Raw genomic sequence first — 19,397 nt, forward strand, 5'->3', positions numbered from 1 at the left:
AGCATGAGTGACAGCTGTCTGGGCTGACTGATCGAGAGGCAGCATCAAGAATTAGGGTGGAATGACCGTGATGGGAGCACAAATGATGTATTCCTGAAGGAGGACCGCAGGTTCAGGGTGCCACTGCACTCCTCTGGGGCAATCTTTCTAATCTGCTCGAACACAGATTGCTTGACTCCTCTGAGATTCTGGCAGCCTCCGAGAGCACTGAGATCCAGGCAGCAGCCTGGGCTTTTATAGCAGCAACCACGCATTGCATGGCTGCCATCTGAGGTTTCACAGTAGCACTGAGACCTCAGAAGGATTCCGCCTGTGCTGCAGTGGAAGTTGGAATAGCGGCCTCAGGGGCAGCACGGTGGTGCAGTGGGTTAGCCCCGTTGCCTCACAGTGCCAAGGTCCCAGGTTCGATCCCGGCTCTGGGTCACTGTCCGTGTGGAGTTTGCACATTCTCCCCGTGTCTGCGTGGGTTTCGCCCCCACAACCCAAAGATGTGCAGGGTAGGTTGATTGGCCACGCTAAATTGCCCCTTAATCGGAAAAAATGAATTGGGTACTCTAAATTTATTTTTAAAAAGGAATAGCGGCCTCAGACATTCCATCCTGGGTTGCAAAGTTTTCATGCTAGGAAAGGTGGGCTCCAAGTTCTGCGCCAGACTCTTGGCCAACCCAGAACCAGACTCCTCCATGCTCCTTGGCAGTGACAGGAGGAGGTCTGGCAGGCCAGCTTGCACTCAGCATGACAGCCGCACTCATCAGTGCTCTCCTCCATACTGATCCATTGAGGTATTTATCTTGAGTCCTCTGCAACAGTGCTTATCTACCACCTCGACCACTGTTCAGCTGGCAGACAAACCATCCTTTGCCCCAGCAGGCCACTCTTTCCCGGATAATTCACGACGTAGTGATCCCAACTCTATACTAGTCATCTAGGTACATGCAATAGCTGCAAGTATCATGTCAAGTGATGGGATCTTTTCACCAGTGCCATATTGTTCCCCTCTTTCCTACAGCTACGGCTTTTGTGATTGCAAAGGTAGCATTTTTCAGGTATATGAAAGCAGGAATTCAGGAAGGGAAGGTTGCTGTGAGGGAAGGGTGGGAAGTAAGTAGTCCACAGTCACATCATCTGCAGCTTTCTCATCATGTCAAATAGAATGAGGGTGTTCTAAATGTTGCCATCATGCTCATTATTCTGCATTTGTCACAAGTCCTGTTGCAGCTAACCCGATGCTGCAGGCAACTATCCCCTCTCCAGGGCTCAGGTGATTCTGGTATCCGTGGTCCCTGCCAGTTTTTCTGTGTCTCCTTCTATTTTGTGCCACCTTCTGCAAAAGAGAGAGGGCATAATGGTAGCGATTGTGTAGCACTATGTTTGGGAGATGTGCCTGCCATGCTGCATATCTGGAGGTATATGGAAGCAGCAAGAGGCGATGTGAGGCTGGAAGCATTGGTAAGTGTGTGAGGGTGAGTGGAGTATCTAGATGTTTGGCAGGAGTTCTGAATGTCAGGGACTGGTGCTGGAGGAGTGATGGGGTGTGATGTATTGAGCTGCATGGGAACAACCTGGTGTTGTGGTAAGTAGGGGATGTCACATGAAGATGCATTTACTCACCTTGACCAGCCAAGTGAGATAATTAGACTTCTTACGGCACTGCTGTATGATTGTCAGGTTTGGACTCCAGGAGTTGTCCTTCCTGGCAACCTGCCCCCAATCTGTTCTGACAGTGTTTTTGAAGGATCTCTGCAACCCCCTACCTCCCCCTGAAGAAACATGGCATCTCTACTCTTGCCAACCTGCACAATAATGCCTCCACTGTTGTATCTGTCATTCTTGAACCATCTGTCTTTCTTGGTGTCATTTTGCAATTAGTTATATTGTAGCAATATTTTTGTACAGCTTCCCTAAAGAAGGGCAGGCTGGCTGCACTACATAATTGACAAACAACATTGGGGACTAGTACTGTGTACAAAGACCACAAGCAACTTGAAGGAACAGAGAAACAGCACAAATATGGCTGGGGCAATGTTACAATCATGCAGATAGTGTGCACAGGAGAATTGCATGGTCCTCACCTTGATCATGAGTGCAAGGAGATAACAAATTGTGACCATATAGCCAAGATCCAGGGCACCACAATTATTATCTCAATATCTGTTGTGGGGAACATCTCTGAAGGTTGGCCAGCGTGGGTCGTGAAGGTCGACTGGCTGGCGTGGGTCCCGAAGGATAGCCGGTTGGTAAAAAATCGGTCCCGGGCAAAATAGTTTGAAAAACATTGACTTATCAGATTTAAACCATCTAATTTTTTTGTTCAAACTCTTTCTTATCTACCATCCTACCAAATACTCTGAAAACGTCTTGGCATCACATGATGAGGAACCGTGGTGCCCAAGCTGAATGAGGTGAGGATAGAGTGAATAGCTATTGATTACAATCGGCCTATATTCTCTGGAGTTTAGGAAAATGAAAGATGATCTCATTGAAATATATGGAATCATTAGAGGGCTGAATATGGGGATAGGACAGGAACACGGAGGTGATACAGAAGTTCAGCCATGACCTTACTGAATTGCGCAGCATGCTCAAGGTGATGGATGTTCTACTCCTGCATATATTTATTGTGCTCTTACGTTTATTTCATCCTTCATCTAAATTTCCCTAACCCCAACTACACTCAAAGCACAGCACTTCTGCACCTAAGTCAATCTTACGATAAATGTAAACTATCCCATCCACACATAGTCACTTCTTTAAATTATCATTTTGAGACACCTTGCCAACTCCAGGGTTTCTCCTTTTGACAAAACTATTCTCAATCACTTACTCATTTCCTTTAACATCGACACTATCCATCTGTTTCAGCTCTTCCAAAATTCACTCCCGGAAATATCAACCCCAGTTCCTTGTCCAACACGGTTTCAAATTCTTAGGTCCAAATCTTCTGTTCAGTGTTAGAACCCCTATTTCCTACCCTGGTAAGACTAAGAAAAATACACATTTACCTTCCTCCAATTTTTTGGTGCTATTTTCTAATGGAGGATACTACAGAATGCAATCAGTGCAGGAAACATCCGAAGGAGCAATGGATAGCATCTGTGCAGAAGCTACACACCTTCTTTACAGCACAAGCTGTTGTATTCGATAAGAGGTTAATTGTCCCAAAACTTCTTTGAAAGGCTACAGAGAGAAGGTAAGTGGGTAAAGAGGTCGACTGATAGGTGGGTAGGTTGGATCGGGGGGGAATCTGGTGGTGGGAGGTAGTCAGGTCAGGTCTGGTTGAGGAGAATCAGGGTGGGGGGAAGCGGATTCGGGTGGTGGAGGCTAGCCAGGACTAAACAACATAACGGGCTACAAAGCGAAGCCGAGCAGTATCTCTGGCAGCAGCGCACCCCTCCCCGATGAACTTAATGCATTCTATGCTCGGTTTGAGCAGGTAACCAACAATCCGCTGTCGAGTGCCCCAGCAGCCCATAATTCACTCATACCCACCATCACAGTTTCCGAAGTCAGATCGGCCTTCCTGAATGCCAGCAAAACTAAAGAGCTGGTCATCGACTTCAGGAAGCAAAGTACTGTACACACCCCTGTCAGCATCAACGGGGCCGAGGTGGAGATGGTTACCAGTTTCAAATTCCTAGGGGTGCACATCATCAAAAATCTGTCCTGGTCCACTCACGTCGACGCTATCACCAAGAAAGCACAACAGCGCCTATACTTCCTCAGGAAATTCGGCATGTCCACATTAACCCTTACCAACTTTTACAGATGTACTATGGAAAGCATCCTATCGGGCTGCATCACAGCCTGATATGGCAACTGCTCGGCCCAAGACCGCAAGGAACTTCAGAGAGTCGTGAATACCACCCAGTCCATCACACGAACTTGCCTCCCATCCATGGACTCCATCTACACCTCCCGCTGCCGGGGGAAAGCGGGCAGCATAATCAAGGATCCCTCCCACCCGAGTTACCCACTTTTCCAACTTCTTCCATCGGGCAGGAGATACAGAAGTCTGAGAACACGCACAAACAGACTTAAAAACAGCTTCTTCCCCACTGTCACCAGACTCCTAAATTACCCTCTTAATGACTGACCTCATTAACACTACACCCTGTATGCTTCATCCGATGCCAATGCTTATGTAGTTACATTGTATATCTTGTGTTGACCTATTATGTATTTTCATGTATTTTCTTGTATTTTCTTGAATTTTGTTTAATTCCCTTTTCTTCCATGTACTGCTTGCAGAAAAATACTTTTCACTGTACCTCGGTACACGTGACAATAAACAAATCCAATCCAATCCAATCCAATCTGCTCTTTGAGAAACAGGCTTGCTTTGATTCCATGGCAGTTTTCCCAATAATTCAAAATTCATTTCTAAGGTTCAAAGTATATTGGTGGCACTGTGGCACAGTGGTTAACACTGCTGCCTCACAGCACCGGAGACCAGAGTTTGATTCTGAACTTGGGTGACTGTGTGGAGTTTGCACATTCTCCTCTTGTCTGCATGTGTTTCGTCCAGGTGCTCCGGTTTCCTCCCACAGTCCAAAGATGTGCAAATTCGGTGGATTGGCCATGCTAAAATGCCCCTCGGTTGGGTTATGGGATAGGGTCGGGGATTGGGTCTAGGTGGGGTGCTCATTCAGTGAGTCGGTGCAGACTCGATGAGGTGAATGGCCTCTTTCTGCATTGTAGGGTTTCTATGATTCTATAATATATAGAGAAATAATCCAGAGGAATCATGCTTATTCTATTAATCAAAGAAATGATAACGTTTATAATTACTGTAACATATATCATTTACAATGAATACTGTACATATATGTATTCTATGTGAAAGAAATTTGTTCGGTGGCATATAGCTGGATTTCTTGTCTGACAGAATTGTATTAAATGTACATACTGAGGATGAAGGGCACCACATTGAGGAATGTGATACATCCCAGGAAACTGTCATGTAATGGTAAGAGTTTTCTATTCAATCCTCGAGTCCAGACTTGGGAACCAGGTTACATTGTTCTCTTGGGGGTCAGATTATTCTCGAGGTAGTTGGGGCCTGGGAACCAAGTTTAATTATTTGGATGCCATTTAATATGGCAGACCATTATGAGCCAATGTATTAAAGTTTGTTATAAAACATGTCGGTGCAAATCATAAGCAGAGTTATTGTCACCGGAATAACAACCCTTTTTGAAATGGTAAATACGGAGAAATCTACTAAAAAACACTAAATCACCTTTTATTTACCTTGGGGTTATTTTCAAGGTGCTCTGAAACTGTGATTTTGCGCAGAGGAGGGGCGGGGAAAATTGAAAGATCTACAAAAAGCACTGCTACCTCACAGCACCAGGGACCCGGGTTCAATTCCAGCCTTGACTGGCTGTGTGGAGTTTGCACTTTCTCCTTGTGTCTGCGTGGGTTTCCTCTGGGTGCTCCAGTTTCCTCCCACAGTCCAAAGGTATGGAGGTTAGGTGAATTGGCCGTGATAAATTGTGCCTTAGTGTCCAGGGTTGTGTGGGTTATGTGAGGTTATGGGGTTGCAGGGATAGGGCAGGAGCCTGGCATGGGTGCTCTTTCAGAGGGTCGGTGCCGACTTAATGGGCCAAATGGCCTCCTTCTGCACTGGAGGGATTCTATTCTATGATTCAAAATGTTTTTGGAGCATCTGTTATATTCAAGTCATCAGCTTCAATGTGTCAAACTGTTAAGTGTTGAACAGAAGAAAGACACACTTGTTTCTGAGTTGTAAATTTACAAGCATTTAGTGATCTGAAAATTCTCCATATCAAGCAGCAAGTAAATTCAGGCCAACCTCTCCACAGTGTGTATCTAAGCAATGACCTTAACAAGATAGATAGGTCAGGGCAGCATATAAGCATTATCTAAGCTCCAGGCCACAGAGAACACATGAAAAACAGAAAAGGTCACCACAGCTTTGACCATCTGCTTAGACCTGGATTAATTACTAAAGAAAATAAAGAACAATACTAAACAAGAAGTTAACCAGTGCAGGTTCACTTGTCACCCAGCAGTTAACACTGTTTGCAGATATCTTACTTTGTCTTCATTTGGCAAAACTAAATGAGGTGGAGCTGCTGTTTCAATGTCTAGCATTCATATCCATGATATTCTTCGAATTAGATCACTGACCAGAAGGCTCTCCTATTATTATACATATGTACCTACTCAGCTATTGCACAGATGAGTACCTATGTATAATTAATTGAAATCAATGCAGTAATAGCAAAGAATTCTGCTGCTGGCCTACAGACATACTGATGCCTTCTCCTGTGTAAAGTAGCAGTGACCAGAGAAATTAGTCTACAAAGTCCCAGTCACTTATAACATGATTACAGAAGTAACTTTTACCAACAGTATCAGCACATAATCGGTGTACTGCAATCCTTGTGAAAATTAACCACATCAGTCATTAATGTTTAATCAATCTGAATCTCCAGAACCAAAGGGTGGGATTCTCCATTTCTGATTCTCCGTTTTGGAGATTAAGTCCCCACGCCAGCGTGAAAACGGTGGTCTTTTACGCCAGGAAAACTGGCGCAAAGCGGCCACCAATTCCACATATTTCTGGGGGCTAGCAGGGAGGCAGCGTGCAGGGAGGCAGCGTAGAGCTCGCAGCTTGAGCTGCCGATACGGCCCTGAGCATTTCCAGTTACGTGGCCGCGCATGCGCACAGCTGCAGACTGCAGCGGCCGCGCCATGCTTCATGGCAGACTCAGCCCGCAAAAGCAGTGCCCCCCCTTCGGCCACTCGCGTGCCCCGGACCGCCCACCCACAGTGCACCCAACCCCGAATGAAGCCCCCCCCTACCTGTGGATCGGCCCTCCCCTGACTGAGTCCACAGCTGCCATGCAAGGTTCCAGCACGGAGTGAGCACACCTTACCAACGCCGTTGGGAACTCAGCTGGTCGGAGACGGAGCATTGCGGGGCAGGCGTCTGGCAATGGCCTGAGGCCGTGGATAATCGGTGCGGCTTTTCAGGGGTCGGAGAATACAAAAACCGGTGGCGCTCCCGATATTGGGACCAAAACGGATTCTCCGCCCCGTCACTGAACGCGATTTTGGTGTACAGAATCCAGCCCTCAGAGTTGAAGCCAACGCAGAATTCGTGGACTTTCACGACAGAAACCACTGCACCGAACCTGGATCAATTCAGTAATTGTGGAGGGGCTAGCACCGGCGCATGTGGAACACAATCGATTCCAATGAAAAATGTTGTGGATTCGCCGAGTCTGTAATTGATATTCAGGAGGCTGACAAGCTGCAGCCGTAAATACACACTGCAATCCTCATGCGCTCATCCCAGCCAACAAGATGGCATTGGTTGCACTGGAGCACGTCCATACAGCTGGGCGGATGGCCTAAGTGGACACCTATGCGACCCGTGGCCCTAAGTTCACAGTGGGAAGTCAGAAGTGTGCACAGCTGCATGGCTGCCTTGCCGGCTGCGGCAATGGTGTTCCGTGCCTGTCCACTCCGACCCCACAGCCTTACACCCTTGGCCAACCCCGCTACTCCTCACAGCCCTGGGAGAAGCCTCTCGGCCAGCGGCACAACTGTCAGCAAACTATGGGGATATTAGACACTTTCCATATCCCCTCTCTCTCCCTCAGTAGCCACAACACCGGTTTCATGATTTTGAGAAGCACAAGTGAACCGTGCCGTCGGGAACTCAACCCATCAGAGGCGGAGCATGGCGGAGGCCCTAGAGAATACCGGGTCGGGCCCACTAATGATATGAAAACGGTGTTTACTGTATGTGCCTCCAGACGGTATTGACACCGCTGTTGAGCTGACTAAGAATTGCGATTTGGTGTCAAATGGGTGCCCGCCGCGATTTTAGCGTTGGAACCTATTCTCGCCGAATCGCATTTCGCGATTTTGGCATCAGCCAACGGAGAATCCCGCTCAAAGTCTCCCAGATCAATAAAAACAAATAATGCATCACCTATCTCACTTAACATGAAAGTAGTTAGTCTGCACATTCAATATCAGACAACCATTTTGGAGTGTGCAGTAAAGATTAACTCAGAAAGCATATGCTTTAAATCTATTGTTAAAATGATATACTGTTCTATGTTCTATGACTTGAGTTGAAATATTTCATTAACATAGGATATAATATGTGGCTGCTTGGACGGTATAAACAGGATTTTGTTCCAGTAACATGCAAATACCTCTAAATATTGGGTGGAAAGTAAAGTAAATCACCATTGAGAGTACATCAGCCATTGTGCTTTCTTTGGGAAAAGGATGTTAATTCTGTAAAATGTTTTTTATCGTGCATTTTCCAATACTTTGGGTCTCTCTATCCCCTTGATGGTGAAGGCTTCCAGAGTGTAGTAAAAAACCAACTGATTCACTAATGTCTTTCAGGTAAGGAATCTGCCATCCATCCCTATCCGGCTGACTTACTCTCGGGGCAATGGAGAATTAACAATAAATCTTGCCATTCCAGCATCTCTCAAATCCCAGTGGCAAAAATTATGTATATATGCAGGCTGACTTACAATAATTTTTGCTCTTAGCAACAGTCAAACTATCTTATTAAAGTAGTCAGATGACAAACATTCTACATTAGGCAAACATCAAAAATAGTCTCAATGAACAGCTGAGTATAGTCAGGGTGTGTAACACTGATATATTTTGTGTATATTTTTCTATTATTGCAATGTATCTTCATGCATATTGAGCTATATATTAAGCTTATGTTCAATAAACTTAATTCAAATCATTCAACATGTATTCATTGTTACCAATATCTAAATTCAATATTGAGCTTGATAACTAGAAGCTGTGCAGTGCTTCTCATACTATCACAGTATGTTATGACCCAAAGGGGGAACAAACTTGCATTTATATAGCACCTTTCACAACCTTAGGAATACCAACATGCTTTGTAGCTAATTAAGTAATTTTGAAATGTAGGATGCACAGCTGCCAATTTGCACACAGCAAGATCTTACAAAGCATGAGTGTGGAAAAGAGCAGACCATGGTTGTGGGATCAATATTGGACAGGATTCTAGGGAGAATTCTTTGAAATAGTGCCACGGGATCTCTGACATCCACTTCAGAGGGCAGAAGATATTTCACATTCATATCCCATTCAAAAGATGACACCTCTGACAGTGCAATACTCACTCAGTACTGGAACACCTGCTTAAATTAAGCTGTTAAGTGGGAATTGGGGCACAACTCAGAGGTGAGAGTGCAGATGACATGGTCAGCAATGGAAGCCAAGATCACTATCACACTCTATGGCATTTCATTACTTCATGGCGACTAAATCCCAGTGGCACTGTCTCTCTCTCTCTCACACATGCACTGCATTCTTGTTTTGAATAAGTAACCGCACAAATGAAGAATAACACACAATGCCCCTATGAGAGAGCGACGTGGCCGGTAGATGCTGGGTGAAGCTTCCCGTCGGCTTCCCAACAGCCACGACAACTTGCAGGATTTACCCAGGTACCACGAGGTGTCAGGATCAGGAACATAGCCACAATGGGCGGGACCAAGCCATGCTCGTGTATGTCGGCCTTAAACCTACTTAAGGCCTACTGACCCGGGTATATGGCAGCTTCAATGGATCTACTGGTCTCCCCGGGAGGGGCAGCCGGGCACCATTCAGTACTGGTCCATACAAATGTGGACCAGGCGGAACGGCACATGGTGGGGGGGGGTCTCCCAAGTTATCGGAGGTCCCTGGGTGGCCAGGGAGAGTGCAGGGTGGCCCCCTGGCCCTCCCCCTCGAACATGGACACTTTGGAATTGCCAGCCTGGCACCTTGACACTTACAAGCTGGCAGGAGCACTGCCAGGGTGCCAATGAAAGGGTGCAAGGTTAGCACTGCCAAGGGTCAGGGCTCAAGGGGGGCCATGCCCATGAAAGGCGGGTGTAAGGGGGGGTAGAGTGGGGGGGGGGGTGCAGGGCAGGTAAGGGGCCTCTGGGAGGTTGCAGGTGGCTGGGATGATGGGTGGGGGGTCCTGAAAGGGGAGGCCTGTAAGGGGCTGTGGGGTGGGGCCTGAAGAACATAGCGGGCTGTCCTCACTTGGGGCAGTAATGGCCATGTTTGTGGGGGGTGACGCTGTCCATGGGTGGGGGTTGTGGGGAACTCACAAGCTCAGTTCGAGATTAGGACACCCTTTCAAAATGGCGGCCCAATGTCTGAGCTCAGCTCCACAGTGATTAAAAAATTTTAAGTGTCGGCTAAACCGGTGAGACACGTCCCAGGGCCCAAAAAAGTGATGAAGTGTGGCGAACACGCCGGCAGAGCCAACAGGAAACACCCAAAACTCCAGCATCTTTTTCTCGCAGAAAAATACTTTTCACTGTACTTTGATTCACGTGACAATAAACAAATCCAATCCAATATCGGACAAAGCTCGGCACAACATCGAGGGCCGAAGGGCCTGTTCTGTGCTGTACTGTTCTATGTTTCTATGTCGTCCAAAACCTGCCACAAATTATACTTAAGAGTCTTTTCTGTTAAATCGCGCCTGACATGTCTTGCAGCATTGTAGAACATGCAAAAAATAGTGTTCAATCGTAGCATCACCACATCATCATATTTGATGTTATGCTGTTCCTGTTCAAGGAAGTACAAATGTGCTTGCATGCGTAGAGCTTGGATTTCAAAACAAACTTAGCATTTTTTAGTTTTTTTTTTGGCTGGCGAGGTGAAATTTGATCTGGACACCACAACAATTCCCTCCTCTTCTTTGCAAGGTGCCATGAAATATTTTACATCCATCAGAACTGCTAAATAGGGTCATGGTTTCACATCTCATCCAACAGCAAGTACCTTCAATAAGGCAGCATTTCCTCAGTACTACATTAACGTACCAGCTGAGAATATGTGCTCCAGATTGGAGGCTTAAATCAACTTGGCGAGAAAGAGCCAAATCTTCCTCCGGGCACGGAAAAACCCAATCTGCACAATTGTGCAGTTCACAAATTGCATACCTGAACCACTACTTCATGGGCCACTTTGGTCATTTTGCACCAAGATTGGGTTTTTAGTGCAGTTTACAAGTCGTGCGAGAGAGCGTGATGTGTGTGTGGGACAGTGTTGCTTCATTTTAAATGAGATACCTTATCAGTGGTGACGGCAATGTGTTTTGCACACTAGACCAGTGTGTTTCAACCGTTTTTTCCCAGGACCCGCTTTTACCAAACACCCACCTTGGAGAACCACGCTGGCTGACTTTCATAGCACACCATTTTCACTTACCTTTAATGCGACGGGTGAGCCTGCTTGGTCCTCACGATCTCACTCCAACCAGGTTCACAAGGGGAGAGGGCAATGCGCATATCAGGTGCAAAGTTCAGCCGGTTCCTTTGTGCTGTTTGTATCTTTGTGAGGACGGAAAATCCAACCTTGCACATGTAGGTCATTGTGAAGGGTAATAGCAACAAAATGATTATTTTACTCAGCACTGGATACTCCTCGGAGACATTATTCCAGAATGCTGACAGCCTGCTGGACTTGTGGCGTGTTTTAATGTGCTTGTCACAGGTGAGGCGCAGAAGTTCAGTCTCTTCATTTGGAGTCAGCCGGGAGCTAATAATTGATTCTGGGGTCTCAAACTCAAAACAAATTCTTCTCCCACCTCTTCTCTTTCAAAATCTGAAACATGCCCTCTGGAAAGTAGCGACAAAAACTGTTGATCAGTTCAGCCACATGCAACTGAATGAGGCTTGCCAGTCTATTAACCGTTCCCTTACTAACACTGTATCTTAGCAGTGTGGGGAACATGCAGTAGTTTTGGCTTTCTACTTGCACTTGCCAAATGTTCAATTACTTTTCAGAATGCATCTATTTCTTCACTGTGCCAAAAGCAAACATCATCCTTCCCATGCAATTTGAGGTTCAGTTCATTTAAAATTGAAAAAATGACTGCAAGGTAAGACATAGTTATCCTCCAAGTTTCATCATCAAACAAATCAGCCAAAGGGGACAATTTCTCAAGGAGGAAAACGTGGAGATTTCATTCTTCAGTTTGCAAGCTCTGACAAGCACCCGACCCCATGACAGCCAACGCACCTCTGTGTGGAACAACAAATGTGTGTGCTCGGTCTCTATATTGAAACATAGAGCCTCAAAAAGCCTAGTATTAAGTGCATTACATTTAATGAAATTCACAACTTTTACAATTCCTTCCAACACCACTTCAAGATCAGATAGAATTCCTCATGGTCAAACAATGCCCAGAGCAACTGCCTCCTGAATCCTTCTTATAAGTGCACTATTTTTCCCAGTCATATTGGATGCCCTATTGTCTGTGATTCCTTTCCAATGAATCCGCACTTTCCAACTACATAACTATTCAATACTTCATAAATCTGTGCGCCAGTTGTGCTGGTTGGCAATGTCAGACAACTCAGCAAATCCTCAACAAATTCATTGTGCCAAACATACCGAATGTGACATAGCAAGGTATGTTTGGTTGAAACATCTGGGGTGGGATTCTCTGTTAGCTGATGCTGAAATCGGGAAAGGTGTTCGGGTGAATAGTCGGTTCCAACGCGGCAGATGCCGATTTGACGCCAAATCGCAATGCTCCAGCACCTCACAGTAGACACTGTTTGCATATCATTTGTGGGCCTGACCCGGCATTCTCCAGAACCTCCGCGATTCTCCACTTCTGATAGGCCGAGTTCCCGAAGGCGTAGTTCACTTGTGCTTTTAAAAATAGTGAAACCGGCATGGTGGCTACTGAGGGAGAGAAGGGGTACAGAAGATGTCCACCATTGCCATAGTTTACTGACAGTTGTGCCGCTGACCAGGGGGCTTCTTCCAGGGCCGGGGGGAGTAGCGAGGGGTGGTCAGGAGGTCAGGGTGGACAGACACGGAGCACCGTTGCCGCAAATGGCAAGGCAGCCATTCAGCTGCTAACAGCCCACTTTGAACTTAGTGCCACAGGTCGTACAGATGTACCTCCAGGGCATCCCCCTAGGTACCCTCTGACCCCAGCTGACCCATCAGCTGTATGGGCCCGCTCCAGCACAACCTGTGCCATCTTGTTTGCTGGGATGAGTGTATGTCGGGAGTGTAATGTGTATGTGCAGCTGCAGCTTGTCAGCCTCCCGAGTGTCAATCACGGACGCGGCGAATCCCGCACCTTTTTTCAATGGAATCAATTGTGTTCCACGCAGCACTGGTGCTAGCCCCTCAACAGTAGCGGAATTGGTCCAAGTGTGGTGCCGTGTTTTCTGTCGTACAAATCCATGGATTCTGTGTTGGCGTCAACACTTTGGCTGGATTCTCCGATTTTTAGGTTATGTCCGGAGTGTGTGTCAAGCCTTACAACCAAAAGTCGGTGCCCCCCCCCCCCAACACCAATACTCCACCCGGTGGGGGGCTAGCAGCTGCGCCACATAAAGCCCCCGACTTTACCTGCAGATATGAACGAAGAATTGCTGGGTCTGTGGCCACACATATGCCCGGCAGTGACCTACAGCGGTCTCGCCGTACAACATGGGGCCGGACCCGGCCTGCCAGATAGTGCCCCCTGTAACCCCAGTCGCCATCCCCGGACCACCCCCCACCAGTTCCCCCAGCCCCTGCTGAACCCCCCCCCCCGGCTGTGGCGGCGCTGGATACAGCCCGCATCCGCCACGCGAGGTCCCCAAAAACTGTGAGCACACCCACCCCAAGACATCAGGATGTCGGCCCATCGGGGGTGGAGCATCGCGGGAGGGCCTCAGGTGACGTCTTGAGGTCGTCCCAACAGCGTGCAGCGTACTCAGCGATGATGGGGGGGGGGGGAGCATCTGAAAAACGGCACTATCCCCGATTTCAGCATAAAAAACAATTCTCCAGCCGATCGCCGAACAAGATTTTGCCGTTGTCAATCGGAGAATCCAGCCCTTAGTCTCAGAAACAGAGAATCCCCACTCTGGACTTTCATCCAGTTGTATTTAGAACTCCTGTACTGACTTTAAACGAGAAATAAGGTGGACTAAATTCTCAGTAATATCTCAAATTTGACGAGGCACTGTGTTATCGCTAAGGGGAATGCGTTTCAGTTTTTCAGCTGAACTCTCATTTAAGACCGTACAAGCCATATGTAATACTTCAGGAATTAAGCTGTCTGCTATGGTGTGGAGCATTTTCCCTTTAGCTACACGGTAAGCTTTCTTGTAAGAGGCTAATTGTGCTTTGTCATTCAATATTACATTTCTGCTAAGGACTTCAGCTGATGATTTGAGGTTAAGCTCTTGCGGCATCCTTTGAAAAAAATCAAGAGGTTTGTCTTTGAGCTCGCGGTGCATCATCTTCAAATGCCTTTGAAGTTTTGAGAGTTTCAACCTTTCATTTGCCAGTACTTCCCGGCATATAATATACATGGGCCTTGCATCCGGATTTGCACAGACATAACTAATCAAGAAATTATCTTGATACTGCTTTGTTCCCGATTTCAGTTTCTTCTTAGTAGGCTGTTCACCAGAGATCCTAGAGCTCTGTATGCAGCTCACAGTAGCACTGCTTTATCCTACTGTGGACTCTGTAGAACAGCTCACACTAGCACTGCTTGGTCCTGTGTTGCTTGTTCTGGGTGAGTGTGCTTAACACTCAATTTGGCTCTGTTTCGTTACTTAGCTCTGGAGTCGCCAGGTATCGTTAAGATACCGCCACAAGTTTCAAGGTTAAGTTCAAAGCAATAAAACCATACACCAATTAGTAAGTTCAAACAACTGAGTTTATTATAATACAATTATAATCCTACCCATGCACACGCTAAGAGGATTAAACTATTCCTACCGCTAAACAAACAAATACTTATCTCGAAGGAACTGCCGGATCAGGGAACAAGGCCTCTTGCTCTGCTCTGGTCTGCAGACTTCAGGTTGGTACGGGTTAAAAAGGGGTCAGGAGTGTCTATCTTTGGTAGCGATCGTTGTGAGACTTACTTGCTGGCGGCTGCTGTCCCAAACATCTCCTCTCTCTCGTTCAATGTCTTCTTGGCAAAGCTGGTCGAAATGCTGGTCCAGAGAGGAGGGCTGGTCAAGGAGAGGAGGGCTGGTTCAGAAGATCGAACTAAGTGTGGGACCTGTCTTTTATAGGTCCCAGGGATCCACGCCCCTTTGGGCGGACCCCTTTACCTGCTCGGAATCGATTGGGTCTCTTCCCAATCGATATGTTTGAATCCCCCCAATACTGAGGCTGTTCCTTGGCTACTGTGCGGGCTTTCAGGTGCTTTGTTTTCGGACCCCGCTGGTGTCTGGTTTCTCATATATTGTTGCAGTTACTTCCCCATTTGTGTCTATTGTCCCTGGGATTGTTCCATTGCTATGTTAACTACCCTGGAGATTGCCTCAATAGTATGCAGAATGTTAGTTTCGGTGCTGTCTGCTCTCTTAGCAGACAGAATCCACACTTGCTTGGTGCAGCCTGCTGGTGCTGCAAACATTGTCCATTTTAACTTGCAAGCTTTGCGTTCCTCCATTTTGTATTTAGGGAATGGCCAACCTCGGTGGCTACACCTGCCATAGACTCTCCTGGTCAGCGCACAATAGCATTACTTTGTCCTGCCATAGACTCTATTGAGCAGCTCACACTAGCACTACTTTGTCCTGCCATAGACTCTATTGAGCAGCTCACACTAGCACTACTTTGTCCTGCCATAGACTCTATTGAGCAGCTCACACTAGCACTACTTTGTCCTGCCATAGACTCTATTGAGCAGCTCACACTAGCACTACTTTATCCTGCCATAGACTCTATTGAGCAGCTCACACTAGCACTACTTTGTCCTGCCATAGACTCTATTGAGCAGCTCACACTAGCACTACTTTGTCCTGCCATAGACTCTATTGAGCAGCTCACACTAGCACTACTTTGTCCTGCTGTGGGCTCCCCTGTGCAGCTCTCTCCAGCAGGTTCAGTTGTGAGATTGTAGCCTATTTTTGTCTCTGGTTCTCTCTTCCTTATAACAAAATGATGCATCTTTAGTTCTTCACAGCTCTGTTGCTTGCTAGCTCACAGCTAGAAAATGGAAGAATGTTTCCTCCGTGATTTAACGCAAAAGCACGGACGTACAGGGCACATCGTGATGCCAGTGTACATGGCAGGCATGTGACCTGCTCTCTGATGCCTCATCTGGCGGGAAGACTGAGTCATTCGCACTTAAAGGCCAGTCGCAGCCGGCATTCTGAACTTAAAAGCCGGACGCGGCTGTTGAGCGCTTCTCCCGCAATAGGGAACGCCATGACCAATCGCACCATGTGCCTCCCGACACCTGCCCACAACCCACCTGCGAGTCACAACCCACAATTTTAAAAACTCTGCACTAGACATTCCCAACCCACAAAAAGACAGAGGAAAATGGTGCAGATTGGGGAATGCAGAGGAATGTTGGATTTCCTCCAAAGAAAACACTGTGTGACCTTTTTGGTGCACCAAAACGCTCCTCTGCAGCCAGACAGAAAATTGGCCCAAAAAGGTGCTATCAACTGCGCAAGATGACACTGAAAGACAAAAGTTTACAATTACGAGACTATGGCACCAATTGAAGTCAATTGCTGGGACCATAAATAAATAAAATTCTCTTTCCTGACACAGGGGAGGTGCAGTGGTATTGCCACTTGTCTAGTAATCCAGAGATCCAACGTAATGCTCTGGGAACCCAGATTCAAATCCCACCATGGCAAATGTTGAAATTTGAATTCAAAATGTCTGGAATTAAAAATTTCATGATGACCAGGAAACCATTGTCAACTATCGTAAAAAACCCATTTGGTTCACTAATGTCCTTTGGGGAAGGAAATCGGCCAACCTTACCTGGTCTGGCCTACATGTGAGTTTCGACCCACAGCAATGTAGTTGAATCTTAAATCTCCAAGCAAGCCATTCAGTCCAAGGGCAATTAGGGATGGGCAACAAAGGCTGGCCCAGCCAGCGATACCCATATCCCATTTAAGAATTTTAAAAACTGAATATTTTAACTCAAATTTGAAGTGAGCTTTAATGCATCTTTCTACTTTACATATGTTGTTTTCAGTGTAAATTTTGTAAATTATTATCCACTACAGAATAACAATGCCTGATGCAGAGCTTAACTATCATCTGAACATGTGAGCTTATACTACCGCCTTGGATTTGCCTGTTCGTATACTAATTTAATTCCTTGTGAATTTTAACATTCATTTTTCATCAATCCACATTATGTCAATGAATGATGTGCACAACAGAGCATAACAAAAGCTGCAGGTGCATTTGTAAATTTTCTGTATGATTATTGTGAATTACTGCTTTATAGATATGCACATAAACATTGGAAAATCACCTGTCTACCGTTTTAAATCAATCGCATTTTAACAAGATACCAATGTAATAAACATCATATTTGGTGTTTATAAATTAAGAGCAAGCTTCAGTCGTCAAGAATTCATTTTACTTCATGAAAATGAAGCTTTGAGGAGTCGCGTGTAATTTTAAGAACAAATAATTGGGTTTGAATTTCAAGAAAACGTTTAGAGGCAGCTGAAATCTTTAATTGCCCAGGAGTAAATAATGCAGCATTATTTATTTATAGTGTACATCACTTTAATGTACAAAAAGGTTGGCCTACACATCCACTTTGTCTTGCCTTTTTCACCACTGGCATTAGAAATGAACTGGTGGAACGGGGCACCAAACTCAGCATCACAGTATTCCCACTGAAACATGTGGTTCAGAAATGCACATACTCCAAATAAAATCCTCCCAAATATCAAAGTTGGTAACATTTCTCTGCGGAAATTGCAGGTGTCGTTTCTTTAAAATGGGTCTTTAAATAGAGCATTGACACATGTGGTATTTAGACTGATTACGGATATAAATATACAAAATAACAGCACTCTCCTATCGCGGTACTTGTGTGTTTGAAATAAGCAGCGAACCGGCTGTTCTTTGGTAATCAGGGAAATCGCTCGCAATGTATTATATAAAATATTGATTTTGTTCAGAGATGGGGGAGAAAATCTCCATCTCCTAACCTGACTGCCTGTCATTGTCGGCTCGTCCAAAGTCATTAAAACGCCTATTGTTATCATCTCGCTTCATTTCATTCTCTACGAAGCAAACAGAGGGTTGGTTCTGTGAAAGCTCTTGCCGCATTGTTTTCCGTGTTTGAAAGGTTCCCAGTTGACATTTCCTTTCCTACCTTTTATCCAGACAGGCGACCCATTCTGTTGATGCTGAAGACTGGGACGAGGTATGAACAGCGACCATGGCTGGGGGGATCATGAGCTCAGCAGCTGCAGAGACTTCCAGAGGGGGATCCAGTCAACGGGAGGTGCTTGCTGGCTCGGCCGGGGCTGGGAAAACCATTCTCCCTCTCACACTTTAATCCTACAAAGGCGGGAGCATAAAAAAAAGGCTTGACGTCAGGGTGCCGAAGCCAGAGACGCGCTTGTGCTTGATAGAGAGAAAGTGCAGGGTGTGTGTGTTGTATTCGAGTGGCCACAGCAGCTGTCTGTATCAGAGAGAAGGGGAGGAGAGCTGGTGCAGAGCACTGACAGCAGGGGGTGTGATGGATATTGATGTGCTGCCGAATTAGCAACCAGGCCGTCACTCGGGATTTGAGCAACAAGTGCAAAATTGACAATTGACAACATTTGACAATGAAATCCCGCTCTGAGTTTTGCAGCCCCGGCACATTTTACTGCATACAGCAACATTAATATCCCGCAATCGGGATGAACCTTGCTGCAGTTGCCATCCGTGCACTCTTTGAACAATATTGCATCGATTGCAGCGTTGGAGTATTACCTGGGGGTGAAACTGAAGAACGTTTAAACTTAATACGAGAAGTGCTCGCATTGCAAAACCCCCACATTAACGCGTTGACTGAGTTTTAACGAACGATCATAACTAACGCTTAATTAGTTATGCCATACATAACTTAGCAAATTAGAGATACTTTGCGATAATCAGGCCGCGGGCATGGCTTTTTCCAAGACCGGCAACGTATCGAGGATTCCGAAAGAACCAATGCTTCATTTCCTTTTACCGAATTGCAGTCTGCATCATTGATTTGCCACTGCGGTGGACATCGCTTGTGATGCATGTCTGTCTTCCTGACAGCTTTTTTGCTTGGGCTGAATTTATTTGAGTTTGGGTGAGGACTATTAATGCTGGGGCACTGCCAACTATTCCACTCACTCGGCTCCCTGTCCCAACAATGTGCTTCGCCCAAGTTCAGAAGAGCACGGAAACCGGGGTCTACACCCAAAACGTCAATTCCAATCTCTGACCCACACAATTTACAGTGCAGAAGGAGGCCATTCGGCCCATCGAGTCTGCACCGGCTCTTGGAAAGAGCACCCTACCGAAGGTCAATACCTCCACCCTATCCCCATAACCCAGTAACCCCACCCAACACTGAC

At 46.3% G+C, this 19,397-nt stretch overlaps 1 protein-coding gene across 4 annotated transcripts in view; it reads right to left on the reverse strand.

Annotated features, from left to right (window-relative positions):
• The window catches only part of rapgef4a (Rap guanine nucleotide exchange factor 4a), a 514,684-nt gene extending 496,195 nt beyond the window's left edge, over positions 1 to 18,489 (reverse strand). For 3 of the 4 annotated variants that reach the window (XM_038789400.1, XM_038789401.1, XM_038789399.1), the window contains exon 1: positions 18,173 to 18,487. In XM_038789400.1, coding sequence (XP_038645328.1) covers positions 18,173 to 18,255 — 83 coding nt within the window. In that variant the 5' untranslated portion in view covers positions 18,256 to 18,487. Of the gene's footprint in view, positions 1 to 18,172 lie in introns of all 4 variants that reach the window. The other variant, XR_005459764.1, reaches the window with a different exon arrangement.
• Between the last annotated feature and the right edge of the window lie 908 nt (positions 18,490 to 19,397).

Source organism: Scyliorhinus canicula, chromosome 2 (genome assembly GCF_902713615.1).
Source record: "Scyliorhinus canicula chromosome 2, sScyCan1.1, whole genome shotgun sequence".
In the NCBI taxonomy this organism is placed as follows: Eukaryota; Metazoa; Chordata; class Chondrichthyes; order Carcharhiniformes; family Scyliorhinidae; genus Scyliorhinus; species Scyliorhinus canicula.